Source organism: Cnephaeus nilssonii (assembly GCF_951640355.1).
Source record: "Cnephaeus nilssonii genome assembly, chromosome: 7".
Lineage (NCBI taxonomy): Eukaryota > Metazoa > Chordata > Mammalia > Chiroptera > Vespertilionidae > Cnephaeus > Cnephaeus nilssonii.
The window spans coordinates 88,027,731-88,055,664 of NC_137078.1; the positions used below are offsets into that span (position 1 = coordinate 88,027,731).

The 27,934-nt window shown below is 55.6% G+C and overlaps 1 protein-coding gene across 2 annotated transcripts; it reads right to left on the minus strand.

Moving 5' to 3' along the window:
• On the minus strand, nt 1–25,676 carry LDLRAP1 (low density lipoprotein receptor adaptor protein 1). 2 transcript variants are annotated; one of them, XM_079778176.1, is made up of 9 exons: nt 25,496–25,676; nt 15,816–15,958; nt 14,888–15,000; nt 12,781–12,895; nt 7,375–7,447; nt 6,981–7,067; nt 6,306–6,436; nt 4,924–4,955; nt 1–1,966 (listed from the first exon to the last, which is right to left on the minus strand). In XM_079778176.1, exons 1-9 carry the CDS (start codon nt 25,581–25,583, stop codon nt 1,822–1,824), a joined length of 927 nt encoding a protein of 308 aa, XP_079634302.1. In that variant the 5' UTR covers nt 25,584–25,676; the 3' UTR covers nt 1–1,821. The 2 variants fall into 2 exon arrangements, with proteins under 2 accessions (XP_079634302.1, XP_079634301.1); XM_079778175.1 differs by having other exon boundaries at nt 4,924–4,958.
• Nucleotides 25,677–27,934: the final 2,258 nt, after the last annotated feature.

Sequence of the window (27,934 nt, forward strand, 5' to 3'; positions counted from 1 at the left end):
TTTGTATTTCAAAAAGAGAACCTTTATTACTTATCCTTTTCCTCATTAGAAATTCCCTGACAGCAACACAAAGAAAAGCACAATAAGACTTATCTGTGCACACACAGGGAGCACACCCACCGCTGGTGGCCAGAGACCACGATGGAGGCCACATCCCACGCACAGCCCAGCCTTTCTCGGGCCTCCTGGATGGACCCTGGTACCAAGCACAGCGTGTGTCAGGCCCAACCTCACTGCCTTGGTATCGGCCTGGGAAGGGCAGCGGGGGTGGAGCTGGGCAGGGAAAGGCCGTTATGTCCTGATAAAGACCCTGCAAACCCCTCCCCCCCCCCCCCCAACCAGGCACTTCTTTGTATTTTGGTTTAAGCGCTTAGATAAGTAGATTCTAAGAAATGGTGTGTTTTTCCTGGGCTGGTGAAACCTGCTCCAACGACCAGCAGTGTCTTACTTAAGGTTAGCAAAGCCAGGCCCGGGAGGCACCTCGGGACGGAGAAGGTGCTGACAGCTTGGCTGGGTGTCAGGATGCGGGGAGCCCTGTGGGGATGAAGGAGGAGGCAGGAAGGAGCACCCTGAAAATATCTGGCTGCTGGTGTGTCCCGACCCGGGGTCAGAGTGTCCAGATGCTTAGAGTTTGGTTTTGTTTAACCGTCCCAATGAACACTCTTCAAACAATTCCATTTTCACGGAAATCAATAGCAACAAGGCAGCAAGCAAGGAGGCTCCTGCCAGTTCCGTGTGGAAAGGCACCAGATGGTTGTTACGAAACACATTTTGGTCAGAAAATAGCTGGGTTTTTTGGTTTCTGGGGGGACAACAAAGCTAGAAAAAAGGATGTGTGAACTGTGGGAGGCACAGGTGAGAAGGCAGCTTTGGCATCAGGCCTGGGTTCTGCTCTAGACTCTACCCCTCCCCTGCTGGTGGCCTCGGTTTCCTCATCTATAAAAGGACAACAAAACATTCTTCCTCAAATCCAGGAAGTGTGGGGGTGAGGCTCAGGGACACTCACACAGACACACAGACAAAAGGGAAGCGTGAGCACAGCTCATCCGTGCGGGGGAGAGGGGTGGGGTGGGGTGGGGTGGGGTGCGCCGATGGAGGGCAGTCACGCAGTCAGACTCTGGGAGTCCGTGGGCAGCCAGTCGCACCGGCTCGGCGCACTGACAGGACCTCCTCGGGGGCTTTGGGCCCCTGCTCGTGGAAGGGCAGCAAGGAAGCTCTCTGCCCGGCAGCACCACGGGGCACCCTGCGAGCCACACCTGCTGTGTGTGCTTTAAAGTGCCAGCTGTGTCGTCTTTGGTCAGGGGCTGCCCCTCTGTCTCTGAGAACCCCCAGGCGGGGGGCTCAAGCCCAGGCCTGCTGGGGCCCCTGTGGCAGATGAGCGGGAGGGGCAGTCCTCTGCTGAGGCTGCAGGGCCCTCCGGTGCTCAGAAGATAGAAGCAAGCGCTCTGCTGCCGTCAGTGAGGGGCGGAGCCGCCGCCGGGGAATCTGGGTCCGTAGAGAAAAGGGACGAGAGGTGCTTTGGTCACCGTCCGGACACCCACAGCAGAGCAGAGCTTGCTCGGGAGAAGGCAGGAAGCTGGCTGTGACACTGTTCGTGGCTGACACAAACCCAGCTTCCGAGTTGAACCAGAAGTCACCGAATAAATACTCAAGGCCCCTTTCAGTTCTTCGAGAGCGGGGTTAGAAAACACGTCTCCTTCCCTTTGCTTGACTGGCTGCAGCTCTGACCTGCAGGCTGACAGAGCTGCCCACCGGAAAAGGGGGGCTGCCCCACCCCGACTGCAGGTGGCTGTGGTCACACGCCCCACCAGCCCCGGGCGCTCAGAAGCTGAAGACGTCCTCCTGCTCTGGGCTGCCGCTGTCAGGCTTGTCCCAGTCGACGGGCGAGAGGCACTGGGCGTAATGGATGTCCTGTGCCGTCAGTCCCGTGTCCAGGACCTGAGGGTTCGTCCGAGACTGGGCGAGCCTGGAAGGCAGAGCTGTGTGAGCCGAGGTGCAGGCCAGGGGCTGGCGGGGGCTGAGGAGCCAGTCCAGCCCGGCCAGCACCAGGGTCAGAAGTGAGAGGGCAGCAGGGGGAAGATGCCAGGACACGGGGCCAAAGGAGAGAGTCCCAGAGGTCAGGAAAGGTGGCGTCTCTGAGCAGAGAGCCTACCCTTGAGGCTCAAATGACTCAGGAAACTTCTCTCCACAGAGAGGCCGGGGCACACACACCATCCACGGCTCCGTCAGGAAATGCCCAAGAAAGGGAAAGGGCCGCACTGGTGAGGGCACGACGGAGGCACACGGGGGAGGGGAGGGTACAACCTGAGACGGCTGGCTATAATATGTGCCACACAGTGCTGTTCCAAAAGGAATTTAAAAGGGGGGCAACCTGAGGGGAGAGCTACGTAAATTACAGCCGTGTCCCAAAGCATGCGAGGCAGCGGATGACACGTGTGCCCAGGCATTTTCGACACCTGGAGAGCTGCTCCTGATATGTCAGTGGCAAGTGGAAATCAGGATCCCAAATGCAAATATGACAAGCTGATCAATGCAAAAAAAAAAATGTATATGTATAGGATTAAGCCTAAAAGTCTGGGCTGTGGGACGATGGGATGGTATCATTTCCAATTTAATGCTTTGCTGATTTTTGAAGGTTTTAATAAGAGGAACATGATTCTTGGGTAATCTGGGAAGAGCAAATGGAAGATTTTCTTCTAACGATGGGGAGGCAGTCAGCCAGTGAAGCGGGGAGACAGTGAAAGAAGGTCGATGCTCAACCACTGAAGCTACCACGGCCGGGCGAAGCAGGGAGACAGTGAAAGAAGGAGCCACTCAGGCTGCTCCCCACCTCCGGGCCAGGGCCTTCCACCAGGCTCCGGCAGGAGGCACCCGGGGAGCGGGGAGAGGGATGTCGGGGGCTGCTCCCAGGGAGAAAGGGAGGCCTAACTGGGAACCCAGGAAGCCATGGGTACAGGGATGGCCTGGGGAGATGGGGAACTGCTACCACTCAGCGAGACAAAAACAACTCCTTGCTGTGCCCGACACTCCTCCGCTAGGTAATGGGGAGGGCTTAGGAGAGCAATACCTCTCCCTGCCCTTCTCCATAAATGGAAACCTCTGGAGGGAGCAAAGGCTGCAAAAAAAGCCAATTTTTGGCCCGGCCGAGGTAGCTCAGTGGTTGAGCATCGACCTATGAACCAGGAGGTCACAGTTCAATTCCTGGTCGGGGCACATGCTTGGGTTGCAGGCTCGATCCCCAGAGTGGGGTGTGCAGGAGGCAGCTGATCAATGACTCTCTCATCATTGATCTCTCTCCCTCTACATTCCTCTCTGAAATCAATATATATATATATATATATATATATATACATACATATATATATATATATATATATATATATTTATACACACACACACACACACACACACACATATCCTCTCTAATAAAATGGTAATATGCAAATTAACCATCACTCCGCCACATAAGCCATGCCCACCAGCCAAGCCACGCCCACCAGCCAATCAGGGTGAGTATGCAAATTAACCCCAATCCAAGATGGCTACAGCCACAGAGAGCAAGGTTTCCCAGGTAACAGAGGAAGCCAAGCTTTCCATAGCTGTTGCAGGCCTAAGCCTCCACTCAAGCTACAAAGTTTCAATTATAGAAGGTAAACAAATTCAAACAAATGGCGGCAGAATGGAGCTTGAGAGAGCAGGCCAGGGTTGCCGGCGGCAACAGGGGAAGCAAAGCTTTCCGCACACCCTGGCCGGGCTCACCTGCTTAAGGCTACAAAGTTTCAATTGTAGAAGGTGAATTAACTGCCACAGAAATGGCTGCCGGAGCCCCAGGCTTGGCTCCGCTCCAGGCTACAAAGTTTCAATTGTAGAAGGAAAATAAATTCCAGATACCAGGGCCTCCCCTTGGGTTGCCAGGGGGCATGGCCGGCCTGCAAACCACCACAGGCCCCTCGCTCAGGCCGCCCACACCCCAAGGGAACCTCCACCCTTATCTGTGACACCCTTCAGGGCAAACCAGCTGGCCCCCACCCGTGCACCAGGCCTCTATCCTATCTAATAAAAGAGTAATGTGCAGAGTGATCATCACTGAAACACACAATATAGCTGCCCCCATGTGGTCAAAGATCCTGCCCCCATGTGGACACAAGATGGCCACCACAAGATAGCCAGCAGGAGAGGGCAGTTGGGAGGCACCCGGCCTGCAAGGGAGGGCAGTTGTGAGGAACCAGGCCTACAAGGGAGGGCAGTTGAGAGGGACCAGGCTTGCAAGGGAGGGCAGTTGGAAGTGATCAACCCTGCAGGAGAGGGCAGTTAGGGGTGACCAGGCTGGCAGAGGAGGGAAGTTGGGGGCAAACAGGCTGGCAGGGGAGCAGTTAGGCATCAACCAGGCTGGCAGCAGAGTGGTTAGGGGGTGATCAGGCTGGCAGGCAGAAGCGGTTAGGGGCAATCAGGAAGGCAGGCAGGCAAGCAGTTGGGAGCCAGCAGTCCTGGATTGTGAGAGGGATGTCCGACTGCCCGGACATTCCTCCAGGAGTCCCAGATTGGAGAGGGTACAGGCTGGGCTGAGGGACAACCCCCCGCCGTGCACGAATTTCGTGCACCGGGCTTCTAGTATATATATAATTTAAAAGCCAATCTTTGAAGGTTACACCAGGAGCAGGAAGAGGAAATCAGCCTCAGCGACAGCCGTGTATTTAGTTCAGCTCAGACTATGGTAAAGCAGCCACTAGAAATTGTTGTTTACTTAATAGCCAGAGCTTTCTAGCAGACAAGGCCAACCCCAGGTAGTGAGCTCCCCACCCCTGGAGTTATTCAAGTTGAGATTTTTGTTCTGGAGATGGTCAGAGTTGGCAAAGGTCCCCAGAGACCTGCCCACAAATGCCAGGCCTCCTTCCCCAGCATAAGGAGCCCAGTTAATGTTACCTTGAAAATGCTTCATCCAGGTCGTCATCCAGCTCCTTGGGGAAAACAAAGCGGGAGATATGAGCCCTAGGTGGGGGAGCCGGGCTCATGGCTGGGACTTGTCCCAGCCCTGGGTGAGCTACGGGGACTATAGGAGTGTGGTGGGCGCCTGGAGGAACAGGCTTAGGCAGGCCTCCCGCCTAGCGACTGCCACCAGCATCTCCGCCCATGGACCCACACCTGGGATGGGGGACAGGAGAAAGGGCACCTGGGCGCCTAGACGCCTGGGTGGGTTCAATTCCCAGCTCTGTCGTTCCTCGAGTGACCCCTTAGGCAAGTCACTACTCCTCTCTGAGACTCAGCTTTTCCTTCCATCAAATGAGAGGGTTAGACCGACGGCTGCTAAGACTTTCAAATTCTGAGAGGAAGAGGGCGGGGAAGGTTTTCTTGCTTTCATCCACTTCCAAAAGCCCAGCCCAAATTCCAAGCTCAAGGGGTAAGTGCCGAGGTGGGGAAACAATGGGTCTCCCAGAGAGCATGGGCAGGTGCCAAGGATGGCTCCAGACAGCCGGGGACAGGCTCAGCGTGCCTGCCTGGCGGACCTGGGTGGCCCCGACAGGCAGAGGGATTTGACAGTCTTTCGTGTCCTTCAAGATGCCAGAGTTTCTTAAAGAGATATGACAAGTAATGTGTGATTCTGCAATGGAGCCTGGACCAGGAAAAGGACATTGGAGGTTATGTAACAGTGTCGGACTCATGTTAATGGTTTTGATCACTGTAATGTGGTCACAATAAGATGCTAAGATTTCGGGAATCTGGATGAAGGGTGAACAGGAATTCTTTGTACTATTTTTGTAACATTTTGTAATTCTAAAATTATTTCCAAATAAGAAACTTTTTTAATTTAAAAAATCAGGTTCCTCTGGGAGATGCTGCAGGCAGGCCATCCTCCTCACTGAAGAGATGAAAAAGCTGACACACAGAGGTCAGGGGCCTGCCCCAAGCCGCAGAGCGTGTCAGGGGCCAGCTGCTGGCTGCCCAAGTCTCAGACTCCTCATTCAGACGGCGAGGGGGGCGGCGGGTCAGGCGCAAACTCTGCCCACCCTGAGAACAAGGGAGCCTTTGGCTCGCCCTGCAGCCTGCGGATGCTTAGGCCAAGAGGCCGGGCATTGTGAGGAGACAGCTGTGCTGGGAGCCAAGCCTGTTGGGGACGTAGCCCCGGGTTCAAAGGGGACATTGTTCATCGCCTACCCTGGGCCTGGGCGCTGCTGGGCTGGGTCTGGCCCGCCCAGATGCCTGTAAGTCCTGGGTGCCAGGCCCTGGACCGCCCTGGGGCCTCCTCCGGGGATAAGGCTGAGGCTCACCGGATCCCCGTGGGGTCAGGAGGCCACACGAACACTCACCCAGACAACACTGCTGCTACTCAAGGCTGGAGGCCTCGGGGCCTCGTCGACGTTAGCGGTGTTAGCGCTGACTGTGGACAGCGGGGCCTTGGCCATCTCTTCCAAGTCCAGCAGGTTCCCAGTGGCGACCACTAGGAAGGGGCCGGTCAGATGCGTCAGTGGGAGCGGAGCCTCCTAGCTCCCCGCCTCATCTCCTCGCCCCTCCCGGAGCCTCCTGGTCTGTCCTGGCCCCGACTCTCTCCGTGGACATGGCCTTTCCCAGGCCTACCACCCAGAACACCCAGAGCCCCACCCTGGCACCTCCCGAAGCAGCCGGACAGCTGCCCCGATGTAAGAGAGACCCTCTCCCCACGAGCGGTTTATGTTCACAACAGGTGTTAAGTTCAGTGAGGGATCCCAGACAGCATGTAAAGTACATTCGGAGAGAGGTCTACATATGTTCATATTTTTGCACAGGGACACATCTGGGAGAGCATGCACCATAATGAGTAACTTTCCCCCTTTATCTCCATTTTCTAATTTACCTATAACGACCATGTATTATGTATTTAACAACAAAACCAAAATAAAAAACCGAGAGTTAGCTCCAACCCAGGAGGGAGCAGGGCCTCTGGGTGAAGGGCAGACCCCAAGACCGGCAGCTGATCCCAGCCCCTCCCCCCGCCTAAGACTCACGGTTCTTCAACGAGGGGGTGCTGTTGCCGCGGCCCCCGCCCAGGCCGTCCCCTCCCTCTTGGCTGGCTTTCTCCCTCTTCTCCTTCTCTGTGGGATCAAGGCACAGCGCGTTAGTGCCTCTGACCCCGGCACTCCATCCCCAGCAGCTGCTGGGCAGGGAGTAGGCTGGGGCCAACCGCAGGGGGCAGGTCTCCCTCCAGCAGGAGGAAAGGAGCTGCAGGTTTCAGTTCATGCCCACCAGGCGCCTGTCTACAGTCACAGACTGGGAGGTGAGGAAGGTGGGAGTCAGTCCAGGCCTTCACCACCCGCGCCCCCGCCCACACGACCCCGCCAGCCTTCTTCAGCGCTCCATCTACACCCCCGCCCACTCACAATGTCTGTGGACAAGGCTCACCTTCCTTGGACACCTGCCAAAACTCAAAGGCAACTTTGAAGGCCTGGGCTACTGTGAGGGTGACAGCCTGAGCCTGAAAAACAGGAAGTGAGTTCAGGGGAGGGGTGCAGTACCAGGGGAGTAATAGCAAGTCTGAACTGGGGGCTGGGGGCTCCTGGGCAGGCCCACCTGGCCCCATCCCAAGGCTCTGGAATGCCTGATGGATGGAGGCAGAGTCCTGGCCCCTCCCAGGTCACAAAGCAGCTGGGTTATAAAGAGGCCACACCCTCCCCAGGCAGTTGGGGCCCCCTCTTCACCCCCTGGAGCCCAGCCAAGGCTCCCACCCTCATTCCAGCCCGTACCTTGGCAATGGCTGTTCACCTCCACTTTTCCCCCTTCCCTTTGGGCTTTCCTAAATTCAATTAATTGTGAGGCTTCCTTCTTCCGAGAAGCCCTCCCCAATTACTCAAGGACTTCACACAGTTACTGAACCCTTGGAATTAAGAAACAGAAAAGCCAGAGTTGGAAAGGGTCTGACCACTGTCTGAATGAGCCACAGGGGCAAAGACTGGTTAGTACTACACAGAGTCAGAGGGCTTCTAACTGAACCCCAGAAAGGCAGTGGGAAGCTTATACATTTCCTGACAGAAGCCAGTTGTCAATGAACACCGTGGCAAGGGGTGAAAACCATTCATTGCCATCACCCACCCGTAAGGCGGGGCCACACCTTGGCCCTTCACCCTTGGGGCACTCCCACCCACTCTTCCAACCCAACTCAAACATCACCCCTCTCTCATGTCACCAGCTCACATGCCTGTGTCACCCCACCTGGGTGCTCCCTAAAGGCAGGGATCACCCCTGATTCCCAGAGCCCTCCAGAGGGGCAACACGCCGGCTGAATTGCATTCTCCCACGAGGCAGGCATTCGGAGGCCTCCCACTCCAGCCAGGACCTACCCTAGCCCACATGCCACTCAACCCCTTCCTCTCTGATTCTAGTCCAGGTGCATCAGCTCAGCTCCTGGGAGTGCAAGCCCCCCGAGTCGCAGCTATGGCTGGAGGCGACAGCTAGCTCCCTTCTGAAAGCCGGGCCAGGGAGGAAAGCACCAGACCCTTTCAAGTGTGCAGGTTCAGGCGTAACCAGCCTCTGCCCCACTCCCTTCCTCTCGCCAGACAACTCAACTTAATTGAGAAATGAATCCATGGCTACTGCCTTTAAAACTTTTTTTTTTTAATTTAAAATCCCTAAACAAGCTGACTGATCCATGCCAATTAAACTTCACGAAGTATAAAATCTCATTTGAATGTCTCCATCATTTACATTTTTGATGGAAGTACGGGGACTTTATGGCAAAACTTAAATATGGTAATTAAGTACGAAACTCTTCACAGCTGTTTACAATTTAAGCTGTCACAACTGAATCAAATTGAATAGACTCAGTTACCATTGAGAATTGCCCATGAACTAAAAATATGGACTAATTACAAGCCCGAGTCAGTCAGGATACACCCAAGCAAGGCTGGCCATCCGCTGTGGCAGGGAGATGGAAACACCATGATTTCTGCCTTCAGGAAAGCTGGGGGCACAAGCCTGCTTTTGCATTAATCTGCTTGTTCATTTGCATACACTCTGCCCTTTCTCCCTCAAGTCCTGAGCTACAAGTTAAACCAAATATAACCCAAGGTGCGGAGGTGTACAGGTGGCTACAAGCCCAGGCTGGCAGGACTGGGAGGGGTTGGGCCCCGCTTTCTGGGGCGGCTGCAGGAATTTGGGCAGCATCAGAAGAGAGGACCGCTCCGGCCTGCCCCACAGGTAGGGGGGTGACCAGAGGGGGAAGGGGCGGAGTCTTCCTGGATTCCACAGGACAAAAGCCTATCTATCCCTCTGAGTGGGTCGCCCTGTGGGCCTGTCTGATTGCCCTGACCAGGTTCCGCCTCGCCCATTTTTTCGTGTCTCTATCTTCTTCCCGGTAACCAGGCTGTTAGTTCCTCCAAGGGGCCAGGTCCAGCTTAGGGCTGCAGAGCTGGGCCAGGACCCTGGGATCCCAGCCGGGGGCCCAGTACTCAGACCAAGGCAGCCCCAGAAGCTTAAACCTTTGACAAAAGGATCACCTGAGAAATGCCAATGGCCATGTGAGGGAGAACAGCTCTGCCCTCCCCCCCCCCATACCCCACCCCACCCCCCCGCCCGGAGCAGGATTAAGGGTATCACTTTGCTCACTGCCAGTACACCTGCACCGAAACCCTGGGCGCCCGTCAAGGCCAGCAGCTCCACCTTCACCCCAGAGCCCGGAGGATGAAGTACTCGCTGAGGCGTCCCAGTTGGGCAGATGGAAACGTTTCTTTGTAGAGAAATTTATCCCTGGGGAGGGGGGGCCACTGGGGAAGGGAGGCCTGGTACTGCCTGAGTTGAGCTGAACTGGTGGACAACCCAGAAAAGAACCCCTTGCCCCCCACCCCGGATGGGTCATAGGCATCTGGCTCATTCAGGCATCCAGGCAAGAAAGGGTGGGATGCAGAGACTGGGGCCCCAGGCCAAAAGGAGTGAGGACTAAGTCAACATCCAAATTCAAGGCTCCCTGCAGGAGGACGGGACCTTGCCACCCTCCCAGGCTCCTCAGCTGCCATTCACTCCACTGCGTTTTGCACCTCTGTGTCTTTGCACCTGCTAATTCCTGTGCTCATCCTCTCGCCATCCCATCCCCTTTCTCTTGGCCTGGCAAACGCCTACCTATTACTCAACCTTCAAAGCCCAATTCAAAACATCTCCTTCTCTGGGAAGTCTTGCTGACTTCCAGTGAGACTTACTAACCTCGACACTAGAACCGAGACCCGTATTCCAGTTACTGAATCCGGCCCCTTCTCCCCCACCACCTTGTTCATAGTCCCTACGCAGGGCTCAGCCCAGGACAGAGGGCAGCAAACATCTGTGGGGTACCTGTCAGCAGGTGGGTTGCAAAACCTGAGGCACCCATGTCACCTGCTGCCTCCTCCTCAGAAACGTCCACTAAGCCCCAAGAATCTTGGGATTTCCATCTTGGCCAGGCACCAGGCCGGCTGGGGCTCAGCCGAGGCCTTGGGGCCCACAAGAACACCATCCAAGCATCAGATAGTAATTTACACCACCTTGGGCTGGGCTAGCTCCTCCAGGGGCTTCCCCAGGGCTCCCTGAAGGGGGAGGCCAGGTGGGAGAGGGCAGAGGAGGAGGACAAGCCGTGATCCCGTCATCCCGGACACGGATGAAAACCTGCCAAGAAGAGTGGGCGTCTGTGCCCGTGTCCAACAGGCGCCCTCCCCTCTGCCCATCGGGGCTCTGCTGTCGGCGTGAAGCGGTGGCCGGGCTGTTTCCTCAGGAGCTGACCGCTGGGCCTGGGCAGGCTGGTTTTGATCGGGGCCGTCCAAAGTCCCCTGGACCTTGCGTACCGGACCAGGCCTCCCTTCGCCGCGGGGCCAGCATCCGCTTTCTTTTATCCCCCAACCCCCCCTTCCCAGAGGAACCCCTGGCAGCAATGGCCACGGCCAGCTGCCCTGCCCAGCGCCTGCTCTGGTCATTGGGGAGGAAGAGACAAACAATGGGGACGTAACGAGCCTGTATTTTAAGTCTCTGTGGCCTCATAAGAAACAAAGCCAGGAGGCCACTGTCACGGGAGGAGCCACCGCAGCTCAGGGGCATCACGAGGCACGGGCGAGTGGCCAGCAACACCGAGCCTGCAGAAAAGAATGAAGGTGCACAAAAGAAACTGCGCCTCTCAGAACAATCCTGATTCTGCCGATGGGCAAGCAGCCCAGAGAAGGGAGGGTCTTATCCACGGTCACGCAGTAAGCACATGCGCCAGGATCGGACCCCTCGTCTGTCTCCTCCTGTAGGGCTCCTTCCGAGAGACCTGCGGGAGGCTGAACTGTGACCCCGAAGAGGTCCACATCCTAATCCCTGGAACCTGGGAACCTGACCTCACATGGCAAAAGGGACTTTGCAGATGTGATTAACTTGAGGATTTTTGAGATGAGGGATTATCCTGGGTACCCAGTGGGCCCGATCACAAGCGGCCATGTGAGAGGGAGGCAGGAGGGTCAGGTCAGAAATAGCCATGTGATGAGGGAAGCAGAGAGGGAGACTGGCAGATGCCACACTGCTGACCCCAAGGCTGGAGAAGGGGGTCACGAACCAAGGAAGGCAGGAGGTCTCTGAAACTATGAACAGCAAGAAAATGTATCTCCCCTGGGACCTTCAGAAGGAAAACCGCTCTGTCGGCCCATTTCAGACGTCTGACCTCCAGAACCAGACAGAATAAATTTGTGCTGTTTTAAACACTAAGTCTGTGGTGATTTCTTCCAGCAACAATAGGAAATTTATATCTAAAGCATGGCTGATGTGTATAGCAGGAAGTCTGGGGGTCCATGTAAAGACTGTGATGTCCTTGATGTGTCCTTGATGATGGGGAGGGGATACCCCATAGGGCATCTCCCCTGAGTTTCAGAGAGCCTGCTCGCTCTCCCACTCCACCACTGTCTCCTTGACTCCCAGGAACATCAGGCCTGGGGACTGGGGCTCTGGCTCCATATACAGGTTAACAGAGGCCAATATGAAACCAATAAATGTCTGGAACCTCTTTCCAGGGCAAATGGTCAGTCTTCAGGGCCTTGGAAATGAAGGGGCTTCCAGCACCGAAGGCTGACTCACTCGCGGTTGCCGGCCCCAAAGGTCAAGACAAATGCCCAGAGACCTCCGGGATTCCCACTGATGCCAGCGAGGTGTGGCCGGGGGGCTGGAAATGGGGCCAGGGGTCTCTGCTCCTTACAGTCATGCAGGGAGCGGGGAAACCCTGGGTTTAAACCCTCATTCTGCCTGGCTAGTTGTGTCATCTTCAGCAAGCCAGCTGACCTCTATGAGTCTGTTTTCTCATTAAAAATAAATATAAAAACAATGAAAACAGTAACGGCTCCCACTCACAGCACTATTGTATTAAATGAGAAGACACCTTCAAGCCTACCACTGAAACAAGCACATGGTGCATACCAGAAAATGGCCATTCCCTCCCTGCTCTGGCCACAGGAAGCCGGGTCCTCCTAGGCTCTCACTTCTCCCTTTCACTCTGGGCCCCTCTGATCACCAATCTCCAAGGACGATTCCCTACAAGACCCTGCACCTCCAGACCATACTATTACCGAGACGCCCAAAAATCTCAAATCCAAATCATGTTACAGAGAGGCAGGGCCAGCACTCCCTGGGACACGGGCTTGTCACTGCTCACAGCCCACTCTGACAGGTGTCTGGGCGCCCTCAGCTCTCACCGCCCACTTGGGGTTCCCAGGATTTCCTATTTTAAGTGATGTGTCACCTTGGCTTTGCCTTCCCACCAGACAGGGCCGCCAGGGACAGGCTGCCAAGGCGAGCAGAGCCTGCCCAAGCCCGCCTCGCCCCACTGACCATTTTCCGCTTGGTGCAGAGGAAGGCGTGGCACTCAAGGTTCTCGTTGTGCTGGCTCTGGGCGATGTAGGCAAACACTTTGCCGTGCATCTTGTCCGCCGTGCAGTAGGAGATCCTGAAAGGCAAGTGGGACATGTCACCAGAGCCCTGCATAGGGGGCGGGGGGGGGGGGGGGGACCTGACAACATCCAGAACACCCATATTGCATCTCCCCCGAGTTCCAGACAGCCTGCTCTCCCACTCCACCGGTGCACGATCCGGAGGGATGGCCTTGCCTCTGGGCCTGGCATCCTGGGCCATCCATGACGGAAGAAGGACTGGGGGCAAGACTGGAGAAGGGCACTTCCCTCCTCTACTGAGCCACACCCCAAATCTGTAATAGCTGAGCCCTCACTGTACACCAGGCAATGTTCAGCTATCACCTCATTGACTCAGAGCTGCCCCCTGAGAAGGGTCTTATTCCCACTTTTCAGATGGGAAGATTGAAGCTAGCAGTCTCAGACCACCAAGCCAGTGGCAGAGCTGAGACCTGACCTCACCCGCTGATGCCAGAGGCCGTAGCCACTGCCATGCTACCTCTCAAGGGTTTGTGCTGACAGGTGGAAGGGACAGCGGACACTGCCCACCCACTGAGGCCCTTTAGCCGGCCTCCCCCGCCCCTACCTGCCCTCATGCCCCTGACCAGAGGCCAGTGGGGTTCCAGGACTGTCCCTCCCGGGGTGACCGAGACTGCCAGCAGATTCTCCTGGAGCAAGGTGGGGTGGAAGGGCTGGAGCAGGGTGAGGATGTGTGGAGACGGCCGGCCCAGGAGCCCCAGGGGTCCAGGAGCTCCCTCATCTTAGACACTTGCCTCCCTTGTCTGACCCTCCATGCTGGCTCATCATCCTGGGAACTGCAATCAGCAGAGGAACTGGCAGCTCAGAATGGAGACAGTTCAGCAGACGCCCTCCCCAGCGTGGCCCCAGCTTCAATCAGGCATTGACATAGGGATTAGCACCACTTAAGACCCCCAGATGGGCAGAGGGATGGGTACCAGGTCCCCAACTACCCCTTCTCCATCCAGTGGGTCCAGCCTCCTTCCCCCTCTCCCCTAGGAGGCCTTCCCAGGTTTCCCCACACAGGCCTCTCCTTCTTTGCTCTCTTGGGAAACACTTATACTCTATCTCCTATTTCCTCCTCTCCATCCCTCCTAGACTGGAAGCTCCTTGAGAGCAGGGCTGGGTCTGATGCCTCACCTGGGTAAAGGAGGCAGATGAAACCAAGAAGGTGAAAAATAACAGCCAGAAACTCTAAAACCACCCCAACCCCGGTACTGGCCCATGCTCCAACCGGCTAAGCCACCTGCTTAGAAACAAAGCAATATGGTAGAGGGATGCCTGGCAGACCAGGGCCTGCTGGACAGAACTCCAGCCTTGGTGTCCTGGTCCCAGCTCAGCCACTACCTCACTGTGAGGCCTTGGGCGGCCTGAGGCCTCTCGGGGCCTCAGAGTCTCCATTTGTAATATGAATCTCTGCTGCCGCTTCCAGCTCTGAAATCCTACAACTGACCAGCGAAGAGGATGGGGAGAGCCTGAGGCTCCCAGGGCTGGGCTCTGCCTCTCATGAACAAGGCACCCCACCCCCAACTGACACCATCTACATTCTGGCCTCAGACTCTGCCTTCAGATAGCACCTCAGTTACTTCAGTGGCTTCCCTGGACGCCTGGCCAGATGTCCAGAGCAGAGCTGCTGCATTCACAGCGGAAGGAAAGGACCATGACTCTGCAGCTGTCTGCTCCAAGCCTGACTCAGCAGGATGCTTGGGAGGGGAGGGGGGGCTGGGGAGGCGGTTCCCAGGCCTGATCAGGCCTCAGTGCCTGCTGCAACTAGGGATCACAGCAGCAGCAGCTGCCATTTAACCAAGTGCCCATTGTGAGCCAAGTGCTGTGCACTCAGTGCTTCATAACAGCCCCGTGAGGCAGGATCTGTTTCCACCCCAATTTACAGATGAGGAAACTGAGGCTCCAAGGTCATTCAGACAGGGCGTGGCATAGCCTGGCTGGCTTCAGGCAGGGCACTCTACCCACTGCCCCAATTGGCAGAGTGAATGTGGTGGTGCTGAGCTTACCTGTAAATGGACACGTTCTCAATGAGCTGGTTGGTGATGCCGTCGGTCAGGATAATCCCGCGTGGTGACACCTTGAGAGTCACCTTCTGCAGCTTCTTCCCGCTGGCCTTGGCCTGGGGGCAGACATGGGTCAAAGGAGCCTGCCTGCCTCACGTGGGACCCACCCTCATGGCTACGTCTAGCTGCTCCAGCCCCCACACCCCAGGCCCATGTGAGGCCTCAGCTTCGGTGACTGGAAGACGTGATTCAGAAGACATTTCAGCCAACACCTTCTTCTAATAAAAATAGGGACAACTGCTTCTCATTGAGCAGCCGCTGTCTGCCAAGCACTGGTCCTCGAGTCACCATAGGCAGCCGTGCTTCTTCCCAGGAGAAGGACCCAGAGAGGTTAAGGGACTTGCCCAAAAACACACAGCTAGGAGGACCTCACACTCTGAGCTCTGCGCGGGCTGTCACAACCCAGTAGGATGACTTCTGGGGACTCTGCTCTACCTGCTGACCCGCTAGGGCCTGAGCTGAGGGGTCTGAGATCAACAGGGGAGGTGGGTTTATAGGGCCCACGCTCACTCAGAGCAGGGGAGGGGGAAATCTGGTCTCTGGTGTGCTAAGCTGCCCCTCAGGCCACACAGCAAGTGGTTGGGTGACAGTAACCTCCCCCGTCCCTTCCTAGCACTAAGTCACCAGCTGTTGGGCAGGGGACCCGAGTTGGGGGAGGGGAGGCTGGGAGAGGACATGGCCACAACTGCTAGAGAGGGGGGAACTGACCCTCACCCCGCAAGCCCAATTGCTACCCTTTACCAGAGTCCCTGAGGCAGATGCAAGGGGACTCAAGGGCAGGGACAGGCCAGACACATCCAACTGGGGTAATAAGGGGGACAAGCAGCACCCCGGGAAGAGGCTGAACCTGGCTCCCCACACTGAGGCTCACCGTGGCCACGATCCTCTTGACGGCGGCCGCGGACATCTCCTCGCCCTTGGGCTGCTCCACCAGCGTCATGCCCAGGTACTTGAGGTTGAAGAGCATCCCCTCGAGCAGCGTCTCCCGGGTGTCTGTCCAGTTCTCAGGCAGCTCTGGCAGGAGGAGGACAGGCGCTCAGACCTGCTGGGCAGGCCACCACGGCAACAGCTCTCGCAGCCCCTTTCCCACGGACCCAGCAAGGGGCTGTGGGTCCTGCCATCAACCATTATGTTTTAAAATATATTTTTATTGATTTCAGAGGGGAAGTGAGAGGGAGAGACAGAAACATCAATGATGAGAATCACTGATGAATTGCCCCTGCACACCCCAAATGCAACCCAGGCACATACCCTGACAGGGAATCGAACTGTGACCTCCTGGATCATAGGTCGACGCTCAACCACTGAGCCACTCCAGCGGGACCATTATTTTTATAGTTAATAAAGGGCAAAACTAACATTTTCCAGTATGTACCAAGCACTGTGGTAGCAAGCTTTACATAACATATTCTCAATCCTCACAAGAACCTAGAAAGTAGATCACTTTATCATACCCATTTACAAAGCCACTGAGGCTCAGCGAGGCAAAATCACATAACTGAGTCCAAAGAGCCAGCAAGTATAAGGGCCAAGATTCGAACCCATAATTTCAAGCCCAAAGCCCAAACTCAACTTCAATGCTAACACTTGCTGAGGGCAAACCATACCATTTCTCACTGAATCTTTAATGCAACCCTGTAAGGTGGATGTTATCCCCACTTCACACACTAGGAAACGGAGGTTCAGAGAGCCAGTCATCAGACAAAGGCCCCGTACAAGGAGTTAAAGGGATGGAGTTAGAGTTCAAATCTGGGTGGTTTCCACAGCTCCAGCCTGCTCTGCTTCCCTCCACCTGCACAGCCATGGAGACCAGGAGGAAGGGGACCAGGAAAGAGACAGCAGGCCAAGGAGAGTAAGGGGAGGGTGAGAGCAAGGGTTTGGGAAAGGGGGAGGTGGCTGCTCAAATGACATCAGGTGAAGGCCTGGGTGTGAAGCCCAGCTCTGTTTCCCCGCACCTGCATGGTCTTGGAGAATCCCTTCTCCTCTTTGAGATGAATAGTGCCTGGGCTGCAGCACTGACCCAGAGCAGGCACAAGGGAAGGGTCCTTTGAAAACTCGGACCATGAGGGAGGTCAGAAGGGTTGGAAACAAGGCATGAGCCTACTCCCTGGGCGGAGAAAAGACCAGGAAGTAGAGTTGGAAAGAGCCCCCCGGCCCCCCCGACCCCCCACCCCATCACCCCACCTACTTGAGAGAGGACTCCGAGCAGGCACAGGGACAGGACAGGTTGAGCCATCCCCAGGGTTCCTCCTCAGGGGCTGAGGCCCAGAGGCACCAGATCACCTCGCTGGGGAGCAGTGAGGCCAGAAGAAGGCAGGCCTCCAGGGATCCTTCCAAGCCCATCACCAGGACGAATGAACATCCATGCTCCTGCCTGTTAGGGCCCGCTGTCCACCCCTCAGCACCCTCTATCAGAGGCGGTAATGTAGGAGGTATTATGACTGTACCCATTGTATGGATGAGGAAACTACTCTTCAGCCTCACACACAATCTTGGATAGAGCAGGATTCAGACAGGAATCCGTTTCCAGGGTCCACCACCGAGATGGCCAAGGCCAGCTTCCTTAGACCATTTCCAGAAATCCATCTGAGCCGGGAGGGCAAAGTACGTACTGCCATGCTTGTCTCCGGTGTCCTTGGCAGACATTGCTAATCAACTGTAGCTCTCTATTCCCTCTGATTTACAGGCTTTGGACTGTTCCTCAACACAAGGCTCTAGGCAGGCAAAACCAATTGATCAGGGATGGTCTTGTTCATCTCATTACCCATCACTGCCCTATGGCAAACACCCCCCACCACCACCATTTTCATGTCTCCCACTCTCCCATTTCCTCCAGCTCAGCCCTTTCCTGGTCCATGTCCAAAGCCACTTCCGCTCCCTCCATTCCAAAGGGCCAAAGCTTGCCAAGGTCACAGACAACCTCTTTGCTGTCAAAACATTCCCCAGCCCTCCTTGACCTCTGAAATGCTTGACATTTTTCTGCATTCCTCCTTCCCTGGCCTGACCCTTCCCCTAGTCTATGGCCTCCTGGAAGAGGGCCCTAGTGGACAGGTTGCCCCTCATCAGCCTCCGAGACCTTCTGCCCAAACCTCTCCCTTGACAGGTGATGAAACTGAAGCCCAGAGAAGGATGGGACTTGTGCCAAGTCATACAAGTAAAGGGACCCCCAGCTCCCAATCCACTACAGGCAATTCCTACAATGACTGTTGGGGAGCTACAGGTTCCCCGACTTCTCTCCCACAATCTCTCTCTCCACCACACACACACACACACACACACACACACACACACACACACATGTTTTACCCATGCAGAGCTTCTTCCTCATGGTGTGACATTTACTTTCCCACTTCTGTGCCTCTGGCCAAGTGGTTCCCTCTACCATAAATGCTCTTGCCCTCCCTTGCTCGAAACCCCTCACATCCAGCCTCCTCCAGGAAGCCTTCTTTGAGGCGGTATTGCTTAGTGGTTAAGAGCAAGGGCCTTAATCCTAGAATCCCAGTTCTGACACTGAGTAGACTTGAGCAAGTTACCTTCCTTGAGCCTCAGTTTTCTTATCTCTAAAGAAAGAAACAACAGCCCCAGCTTTCAGGGCTGTTTTGACCGAGGCCTCCTACAGGGCCTCCTCCCTCCTGTCACTGGATTGCTCCTGCCTCTCTTGAGTGTGGACTTCCTTTCTCCCTCCCACAGTCAAGCAGCTGCCTACCATGTGTCTTCCTGTTAAAGGACTTCCATTCTTGCCTGCCTCCCCCAGAAACTGGTATGGAGAAGGAGCATTCCTGCCCAGCGCTGCTGTTCTGCCTGTCCTACTTCTCCCTCGCCCACCTCCCATTCCCCCGCCCTCCCAGGACAGCAGAGACCCTCCTTCCCATCCTCTGCTTCAGCCTCCGCTTCTCCAGTTCTGGGTACGACTCATCTCTTTAATGAGCGTAGTTCTCTCATGCCCACGCCCTCTTCAAGAAACCAGCCCTCAGGAGCTCTCCACACACAGAGGGGAGATTCCCGGCCCCCGTTCACCCCGCTCACCATCCAGCCACCTCAGTCGGGCGGGAGGGGCCTGGGCTGCAGGAAGAGCTCCCAGAGGGCCCCAGACAAAATACAGGCCTGAGTCCACAGCCCTGTTCCGGTCGGGTTATTTCTGGCCTGTGGTGGGTAATGACTAGGCTATTTTAACGTCGCAGTTTTACAGATGACCTGCTCTCAGAGTTAGATGGGGACAGACCATATGCTCAGTCTAACTCGAGGCTGCAGACATGTGCTCAATCCTCATTAAGGCCCCCTGCCCAGGAGGCAGAGCTGGGTGGGGTGCCCTGTGCCCCTTCTGCTGAGCCAGGTGACCTGACGTGGCTGATCTGTGAAATATCAGAATTGCAGCCAAACCCATGGGGTGGAGGAGGAAGGAGACCTCTGACTGGGGCTCCTCCCCCAGCCTGGAGGGGAGCCGGCCTCAGAACCCTCAGAGTGACATCTCAGAAGGAGACTCAAGTTCTGCTGTGACCTGGAGTGTGGCTGCTTCTCTAGGCCATGGTCTCCTTAAAATGGGTTCAGTCCCTCAGGGGCATCATCAGAGAAAAGTTCAGGATGTACAAAGTGCTGGGCAAACCTTGGAAATTGTTCATTTCAGTTGGTTAGAGTGTCACCCTGATACACCAAGGTTGTGGGTCCGATATCCGGTCAGGACACATATAAGAATCAACAAAGGCATGCATAAATGAGTGGAACAAATCGATGCTTCTCTCTCTCTCTCATCAGTGAATTTTTTTAAAGTTGTTAATATTTTCAAGAGAAAATTTAAAAAATGGCAGCAGCAGCAGCTATCATAAATACCTATTTATACGATACAAGAAAAAGATGCTGTCAAGGTAAAACGATGGGGTTTGGATATGGGCTGTGGGGTTCCTAGTCCCTCCACCTCCCTGGTCCTCAGTTTCCTCACTTGATGGGATAATAACACTATCCACCCCATGAGGCTGTTGTAAGGATGAAAGGAGCTCACCCATGAGGTGGGCTTAGAACCATGCCTGGCACATACCAAGTGCCACTGAAGTGTGAGCTATTGTCATTTCCAGGGTCAAGTGCAAAGAGCTATAATGCATACAGTCATTTGTAGCAGGATTCCCGTTTCACAGGTAAAGAAGCTCAGAGGAGCCTGGCCATGGTTCATAACTGGGTCTTGAATCCCACAGCCGGGGCTCTTCACCCACACCTGCAGCCCACCGCACCCTTTGCTATGCAAGGCAGGAGTCAGACTCAGGCTCACCCAGGAGGGGCGGGCACACTGCCCTGCAGGACTGCCTGGAGGGAGTGTCTGGCTCACCCTCAGTGGGCAGTGGATCACCTGATTCCTCCAAGCCACATACCCCTCCGCCGCCAGACCTGTGAGAAGCAGAAGCCCAGCCTCCGGTTCAATGCTCCTTGTGCCTGCTGTTCCCTCTGGCGGGAATGCTGTTCCCAGACGCCTCTCTGCCTGTGTTCACACATGCATTACAGTCACCTTCTCCGAGGGCCCTCCCTGACTTCCGGCACTGACACTACCAGTGCCTACCTTTACCGCCTTGGTGGTACCGTTTTCCACACACGCCACCTGACACACCCCTCAGCCTGCAGCTCTCTGGCTGCTGGAGATGCGGACTGGGCACCGGGGCATTTGCGCTCCCAGCCCCAGCAGCCTGCACCCACCCCAGCAGCACGGCCCTCAAACAGTAAATGCCGAGCACATTCCACCAGCACACCTCCTCCCAGAGCTCCCCACAGGGCGGCGCTCCGCTCCAGTCGCCCACCGTGGTAAGGGGATTAGGTTACAGACAGTCCTCGGGTTACATCGGACTCAACGTACGTTGTTTCGTGGTGGTTACGTCACCATCTCCCATTTATGTATAAAAAAAAAAAAGTTCCGTCATTTCGACGTATGTACCTATGTGCTTTATGTTTTTTATTATTTATTTACCACAAGCAAAGGTCAGGAATTGTTATCTTTCTTTTAAATTTTTTTACTGTCTCACTTCATTACCCCTGTGTATGTGCTCCATGTGAGTGACGTAGGTGCTCATGTAGGTGGTTATGTAGGTGGGTTCCGTAGGAACGGATCTCCGACGTAACCCGAGGATCTACTGCAGGGGTCCTCAAACTTTTTAAACAGGGGGCCAGTTCACGGTCCCTCAGACCGTTGGAGGGCCAGACTATAGTTTAAAAAAAAACTATGAATAAATTCCTATGCACACTGCACATATCTTATTTTGAAGTAAAAAAACAAAACGGCAAAAACACCCGCATGTGGCCCGCGGGCCGTGGTTTGAGGACGCCTGATCTACTGTCTTCAGTGTTCACTTTTTGGACTCTCTTCACTTCTCCTCACACTATTTCCTGGGTCCTCTTCCCAAATAAATGACTGTACTCACGTCTTTTTAAAAATGTATTGATTTGAGAGAGAAGAAAGGAGAGAGGAAGAAAGAGCGAGAAAAAGAAACATCGATTTGTAGTTCCACTTACTTATACATTCATTGGTTGATTCTTGTATGTGCCCTGACCAGGGATCAAACCCGCAACCTTGGCTTATCAAGATGATGCTTAACCAACCGAGCTACCTGGCCAGGGCTTATACTCAAATCTTTGTCTCAGCATCTGCTTCTAGAAGAATCCAAATGAAAACACCACCCTATGTAAAGAAGCTGTCCCCATCATTTCTTCACCCCACTTTCTCTTTCTTCATAGCATCACCACTACCCACAACATACTACTCATTTGCACCCTGGTCAATCTGCCTCCTCCACCAGGCGGTAAACACTATCTGAAGGGAGACCAACTCGCTCACCAGACTCCCCGACGCCTCTATCAGTGACTGACACATAGTCAGTGCTCAGTAAGTATTAGAGTCTGAGTGTTTATTTATATCTTTTATTGTAAATATTAAAAAACTAGGTTCCCAGTGCATGAAATTCATGCACAGGGGCTGGGGGAGGGTTTGGGTCCCTCAGCCCGGCCTGCACCCTCTCACAATCCGGGACCCCTCGGCGGATGTCTGACTGCCTGCAGTTGGACATCCTTCTTACAATCCGGGACCACTGGCTCCTAACCACTCGCCTGCCTGCCTGCCTGATCACCCCTAACCACTTGCCTGCCTGCCTGATTGCCCCTAACCACTTGCCTGCCTGCCTGATTGCCCCTAACCACTCTCCTGCCTGCCTGATCACCACTAACCACTCACCTGCCTCCCTGATCGCTCCTAACTGCCTCTGCCTCGGCCCCTGCCGCAACAGCTTCGTCTGGAAGGATGCCCAGAATGATGGCCGGAAGGTCGTTCAGCTGTCTGGTCTAATTAGCATATAATGATTTTATTATCATAGATAAGTAGGACTAGATCCTCTGCCCCCTGCCCTCCACCATGAACTAGCTTTACTGAGCCTGTGCCTCCTATTCCTATTCCTTTAGCTGTTCTCACTGAGCTCTCTGATAGGCTGGCACAACCCACGAAGGAGCCCAGGGTCAGAGGGACCCTCCTGGAAGAAAGGGTACTGAGGGACCAGGGGGCGTCTCCCTTCCGGACAGCTGGAAGAAAGGAAAATCCCTGGCCAGGGACTGAAATAAAAATGTTATGGTTCCTGAAGAGATGGGGGGAAAGCCACACGTGGGAGAGGGGCAGTCTCCCCTTTGAAGCTAGGACTAACTGGGAGACAGGGGACCGTGAGGGTCAGTGCAAAGAAGCTTGGGGTCCTGGCTTTGCAGTGTGATCGCAAGCAATCTTCCTCCTTTCTCTGAGCTTCAGTTTCTCCACAAATAAAACAATGATCATGCTAATCCCAGCTGAGGACCCTGAGGGGTGAGGAGCAGGTCACAGCTGACAGAAGGTGTCAAGTGTACCCCGAATTCCACTGGTTTCCTGGCCCTCAAGGTCTGAGACTAAGGTCTGGCTGGAACACTACCCCAGGCCAGGCTGTCCCCACATCCCACCCCAGACACCCCACAGCTTCCCCCTCTATCTTGTGGCCACCACTGTCCTCAGGGCTGCAGCCAACCTGGGATGGGCCTGCACCTGCTCCTCCCAGGGCCAGAGTCCAGGAGGCACAATGTTGACATCTGGGCTGGGGATGTGTCCGTCAGTGACTCCACTTCCCCAGCCCCTGTTCCTTTATCTCTAAAATGAGTCTGATAAGAATCCTTGCATATAAGCCTAACCAATGGACACAGACAACAGGGGGGTGAGGGCATGAGTGGGAGGGATAGGGGGGTAATGGGGGAATAAGGACACATATGTAACACCTTAATCAATAAAGAAATTTTTAAAAAAAAGAATCCTTGCTGTCACCTCACAGGAGCAAATGAAATAAAGTAAACAAAAATACTGTGTAAAAACATTAATGACAAAGCAGCCCGGCCAGTGTTGCTCAGTGGTTGGGTGTCAACCTATGAACCAAGAGGTCCTGGGTTCGATTCCCAGTCAGAGCACATGCTGGGGTTGCAGGCTAAATCCCCAGTAGGGGGCATGCAGGAGGCAGCCGATCAATGATTCTCTCTCATCATTGATGTTTCTATCTCTCTCTCCCTTCCTCTCTGAAATAAATAAAAACATACATTTTTTTAAATGACAAAAGCAGTAGTTACTATTTATCGAACTCTTTCTCTATGCCAGGCAAAACACCATTTCATTTACTCCTCCCCCCCCCCCCGCAAATATGATGTAGATACTACTACTGTTATTTACAATTTACATATGAGGAAACTGAGACTTTATAATGAGGGACAGGTAGGGAGGGATTCGAGCAAGATCATCCTGGGTCCACAAAGCCCCTGAACAGCACTCTGGGCGTACTGGGGTCAACAGGAGAAAGGAGCTCTCCTCTCCTTTCTTCTGCAAGTATAGACAGGCTCTGAGACCCCCTCCCCCAAAACTTGCTCAACCACAGTAACAGTCATGTGGAACGTACACATAACAGGCGAGTGAAGGGGAGTGGGGAAAAGAAAACCACCAATTAGGTGCCAGAAGGAAGCATGATTGTCAATAACTTTCTCAACACTCCTGCCAGGTTAGAATTTTTATACCCATTTTACAGACAAAGAAACTGAGGATCATAAAGGACAAGTGGCTTGTCCAAGATCAGAGCAGGCAGGAGAAACTCTTTTCTACCAACCAAGATTCCCAGTTCTCCAGATTCAGAGGGGTTTCTGTTTCCTTCCTTTACCCAGCTTCCCCCCCCTCCCTCCCCCCCTCCCTCTCTCCCTCCCTCCCTCCCTCCCTCCCTCCCTCCCTTATCCCAAGAGAAAATGGCAGGGTTTCCCCACTAGAACAGTTCATTATTCTCAGAAGTCCTGGTCAAATCCCACAGATATTTAAAGGGGCTCTTTTGGGAGTCATAAGTGTGGGAGATGATGCATGCCTGGCCCTAAGGAGTCTCTGACCCCACCCCCACCCACCAGCCCAGGTTCCCAATGCCAGGCTCTGGTTTAGGAGACCGCAGCTGGCACAGCAGAGGAGGAGCAAGGCGGACGCTCTAGGCCCAGACACGCTGGCACTCTGGGGCTGAGGGAACGTGGACTCCCCTGGCTGAGCCCGGGACGCCAAGGGAAGGGAAGGGGGGGCGGGGGGGCGGTGTTGTAACTGTGCTGTCACAGGTTTCCTCCTGGGGGAGAGGCCAGGGGCGTTGGCAGGGGGTGGCAGCGTGTAGGAGCTGGCTTTGGCTCCATCCACCAGGAAGGCAAGCCACCCGGTTTGTGCTCGCGAAGAAGCAGGGACTTAGGCTGGGTTTCTCAGGCCTCGGGGGAAGGTGCCAGGTGACGGGTTCCTCGGAGTAACTCGAGCCGGGGAGGGGAGGGAGCCGGAGGAGCGGACAGGCCCCGCCCCGGCGCCCTGGGGAGAGGTGGTGGCGAGTCTGTCAGTCGCCTGGGTGCTCGGGGACCCTGGGAGCCCGAGGGGGAAGGTGCGAGAGAAAACAGGTTTCCAAGATAGCCAGGGCGCCAGCCGCAGCACCTGGACTCGGCTGGAGGAGGGGGCGCAGGGGTCTACATGGCGGGGTGGGTGGCACCCCCTGAGACCCCAGGCTGACCTCGACCCAACTTCAAGTAGGTGCCTGCGAGGCCAGGCGCAGACCTGGGGCCGTTTCTGGGCGCCCGGATCCGAAGATGACCTCCTGGTTGGACAGCTGGAGGGGGCAGGCTGGGCTCCCGCCGGCCGGGGCGCACGGGCCAGGGGGGTGGGGGCGTATTCCCCGGCCGCCGCGTCCACTCTCCTCCCCCCCCCCGCACCCCTGCGGGCCCCGAGGCTGCGCCCCCGCCTCCCCTAGCTGCCAGGGCGGCGGGGTGGAGAGCTGGCGGGGGACGCGCAGGTCTCTGCTCCGGACCTGCAACCCCGGTCCCACTGCCGCTCCGGCCTCTCTCCCCAACTTCGGTCCCCCTGCCCGGCTGCACCGAGCGGGCTCGGGAGGAGAGGCAAACTTGACCCCCGCGGATCCCTCACCCCGCAGGACGCGGGTCAGGCCCCGCCTCTCCCACGGGGCGCCCGCGGGAGGCAGCTCCGCGGGCCTGACCCGCGCCCGCCCCGGCGGACGCGCACACACTCACTCCGGTGTCGGCCGCCGCCCCCCCAGCTCTGCTTGGCGAGGCTGGGGCTCCGGATCAGCGCCCTCCCGGCGGACTTGAGCGCGTCCATGGCCGCTCCGGACGCCGCCGCCACCGAAACTCCGCCAGGGAAAACTTTCCGCCGGGGTCGGGCGGCGCGTGGGCTCCGCGCTCCTCCCCTCCCAGCGCCGGTCCGCACCGACGTCCGACGGGGCGGGGCGAGGGCCGGGCAGGCCCCGCCCACAACCCCGCCCCCGACAGCCAGGCCCCGCCCCGCCCCGCATGGTCCTTGCCCTCGGTCCCTTAGGCTGTCCAGACAAAGGCCTCCTTTAAGGTAGGGAGCCCAAGAAGGCCCCCTCTTTTCCTCTCTCTCTCCAGTCCCCTTGTTACTCACCCCAAAGGAGTCTGAGGTTCGCGAGCCGCCTTCCCCCGCCGCGGATTTCCAGACAGTGCAGCATTAGGGTACTTGGAGACCATTTTTTAGAAAAGGGGAGACTGAGGGCTGGAGAGAAGGGTCATGCTCAAGAGGAGGGAGATGCCTAGGACAGTGGGAGCCTTAGAATGAGAGGTGGAGGTTGTCGAACTTTGCTGGGAACGGGGCAGGAACACAAAAGTTTGCCTTAGCAAGACCTGTTGCACTTGACCAGCTCAGTAGCACCCAGGCTGCTCCCTGGTATCACCTGGGCACGCTGGGTGGCCCCATACCAACCCCACTCCCCAAGTAGCCTGGGTGTTATGCTCTGAGGTATCGGGACAGAAGCCGTGGCTCTGGCTCCGACTTGCTGTGTGACCTCAGCCAAGTCCTTTCCCTATCTGGGTCTCCATCTTTATCTGTGAAGTCCTATCTCCAGTGACCCTTCATATCTGCCAGGGCCCGGTGCGGCATGACATACCCCCTGCCCTGCCCTGCCTGCTCGGAGGCACTTGGAGGGGAGACTGGGTGCTAGAATTCCTCAAGCACAGATGTTCTAACGCCAGGATTTAGAATTCTCTCTAGAGTCCTGTGCCATCCCATCAGGCTTTGCCAAAGGGAGTCCAAAGGAGAGTATTCTGGCTGCTTCCAGATGGGGGTGCCTCAGCAAGGCAGACCAACCTCTGGGATTGCGCCGGGCCCGAAGGCAGGAGTCCTGTTTCTGTGTCTGGGGAGAGACTGGGCTGTGCTATCTCCAGCTGGAGAGAGGCCTTGCTGAAGTGTCCTCTCTCCGTTTAGTATAAATTAAGTGCTTTTCCGGCCATTCCAGCCACACTGCAGCCAGCAAGAGCCCCGTTTTACAGGGAAGAGCCCCAGGGCCGGGAGAGGAGCACTCACTGAGGGTCTCTGAGTCAGCGGCTGGGATCAAATTCAAACCCAGGTCCAGGGGCAGGAGTAGAGTGCCAGGGGTTTGAACCCAAATGTTCCTTCTTTTGGTGGCTGTGAGCTCACCTTTCTGAGGCTCGTCTGTAAAAGGGGAAACAATGCTATTCCCCGGGGCTGTCTGTAAGGATTAAATAACAGGAGTTGGAAGGCTGCGTCCTGTCTTTGAGAACTCTCCTAGTCAAGTTGCCTCCTCTAGCAAGCCTTCCCTGACTGCCACCCGTTGGTGAGGCTTCTCCCTAGGGGACCCCACAGGCCCGAGCTTTGGGCACGGCAAGCGTTGCTGCTGTCTGTTTCTATGCTTCTCACGCCGACTACTTTGTGTCCTTCAAGGGCAGTTAAGTTTTTCTGACCCATTTATGAATCCAAATGCCTAACAAGAGGCCCACATGGAGTTGGAATAAACTCAATGTTCCTTTCCTTCCTCTCTTCTTCCCTCCCTCTCTCCTCAGCTTTTCACCACACCGGGATGTCTTCTCCCACAGAGGGCTGTGGCAATGGGGAGGTAGGTCCTTAAGCCTCTCCCCAGCTCTCTTACCCCAAGTCAGTTGGGTCCTGGGACAGCAGAGAGAGCATTCTGGAGCCTACTGGAAAAGCAATCACTCAGAGCTGGCTGGTGAAGGGCAGCTGGTGGTGTCCGGCTGGCAGGGGGCACCATATGGGCCCAGTGAAGCAGGCAGGCCTGCAATGACGGCTGTTTATAGGGCCGTCACAGCCTCCCGGAGGTGACTTGCTGCGAGCTGTCAGCCATGCATCCCCCGCAGACGGGCAGCCTGCTTGTGCCCCTTCTGCCAGTTCCAGAAACAGAAGCGGTAACAGAAGGTCAGAGCGGCAAGGGGCCTCATCAGAGGTCACCATGTCCAAACTTTCATTTCACAGGTGAGATGTGGCCCAGAGAAGGGCAGGGGCTTGCCCAAGGTCACACAGCAAACCAGGACAAGAAACCAAGTCGCTGGCCTCCCAGCTTGAATGTGTCTAAAAAATAGAGAGGGAGCAAAGTAATCTTGAAAATATAGCAGTATTCAAGAAGGAATTTTAAGATGATTTTTTTTCTTTCTTCTCTTTTTTTTATCTGATCTTTGTGAAAT

Bases quoted from the DNA above. Each gene is read 5' to 3' on its own strand.
- LDLRAP1 (XM_079778175.1), bottom strand. From the start codon at position 25,583: ATGGACGCGCTCAAGTCCGCCGGGAGGGCGCTGATCCGGAGCCCCAGC. The intron at 15,959-25,495 runs GTGAGTGTGTGC...TCCTCCTGCCAG, and splicing joins GGGCGGCGGCCGACACCGGA to AGCTGCCTGAGAACTGGACA. The intron at 7,068-7,374 runs GTGAGCCTTGTC...TTGATCCCACAG, and splicing joins TTGGCAGGTGTCCAAGGAAG to AGAAGGAGAAGAGGGAGAAA.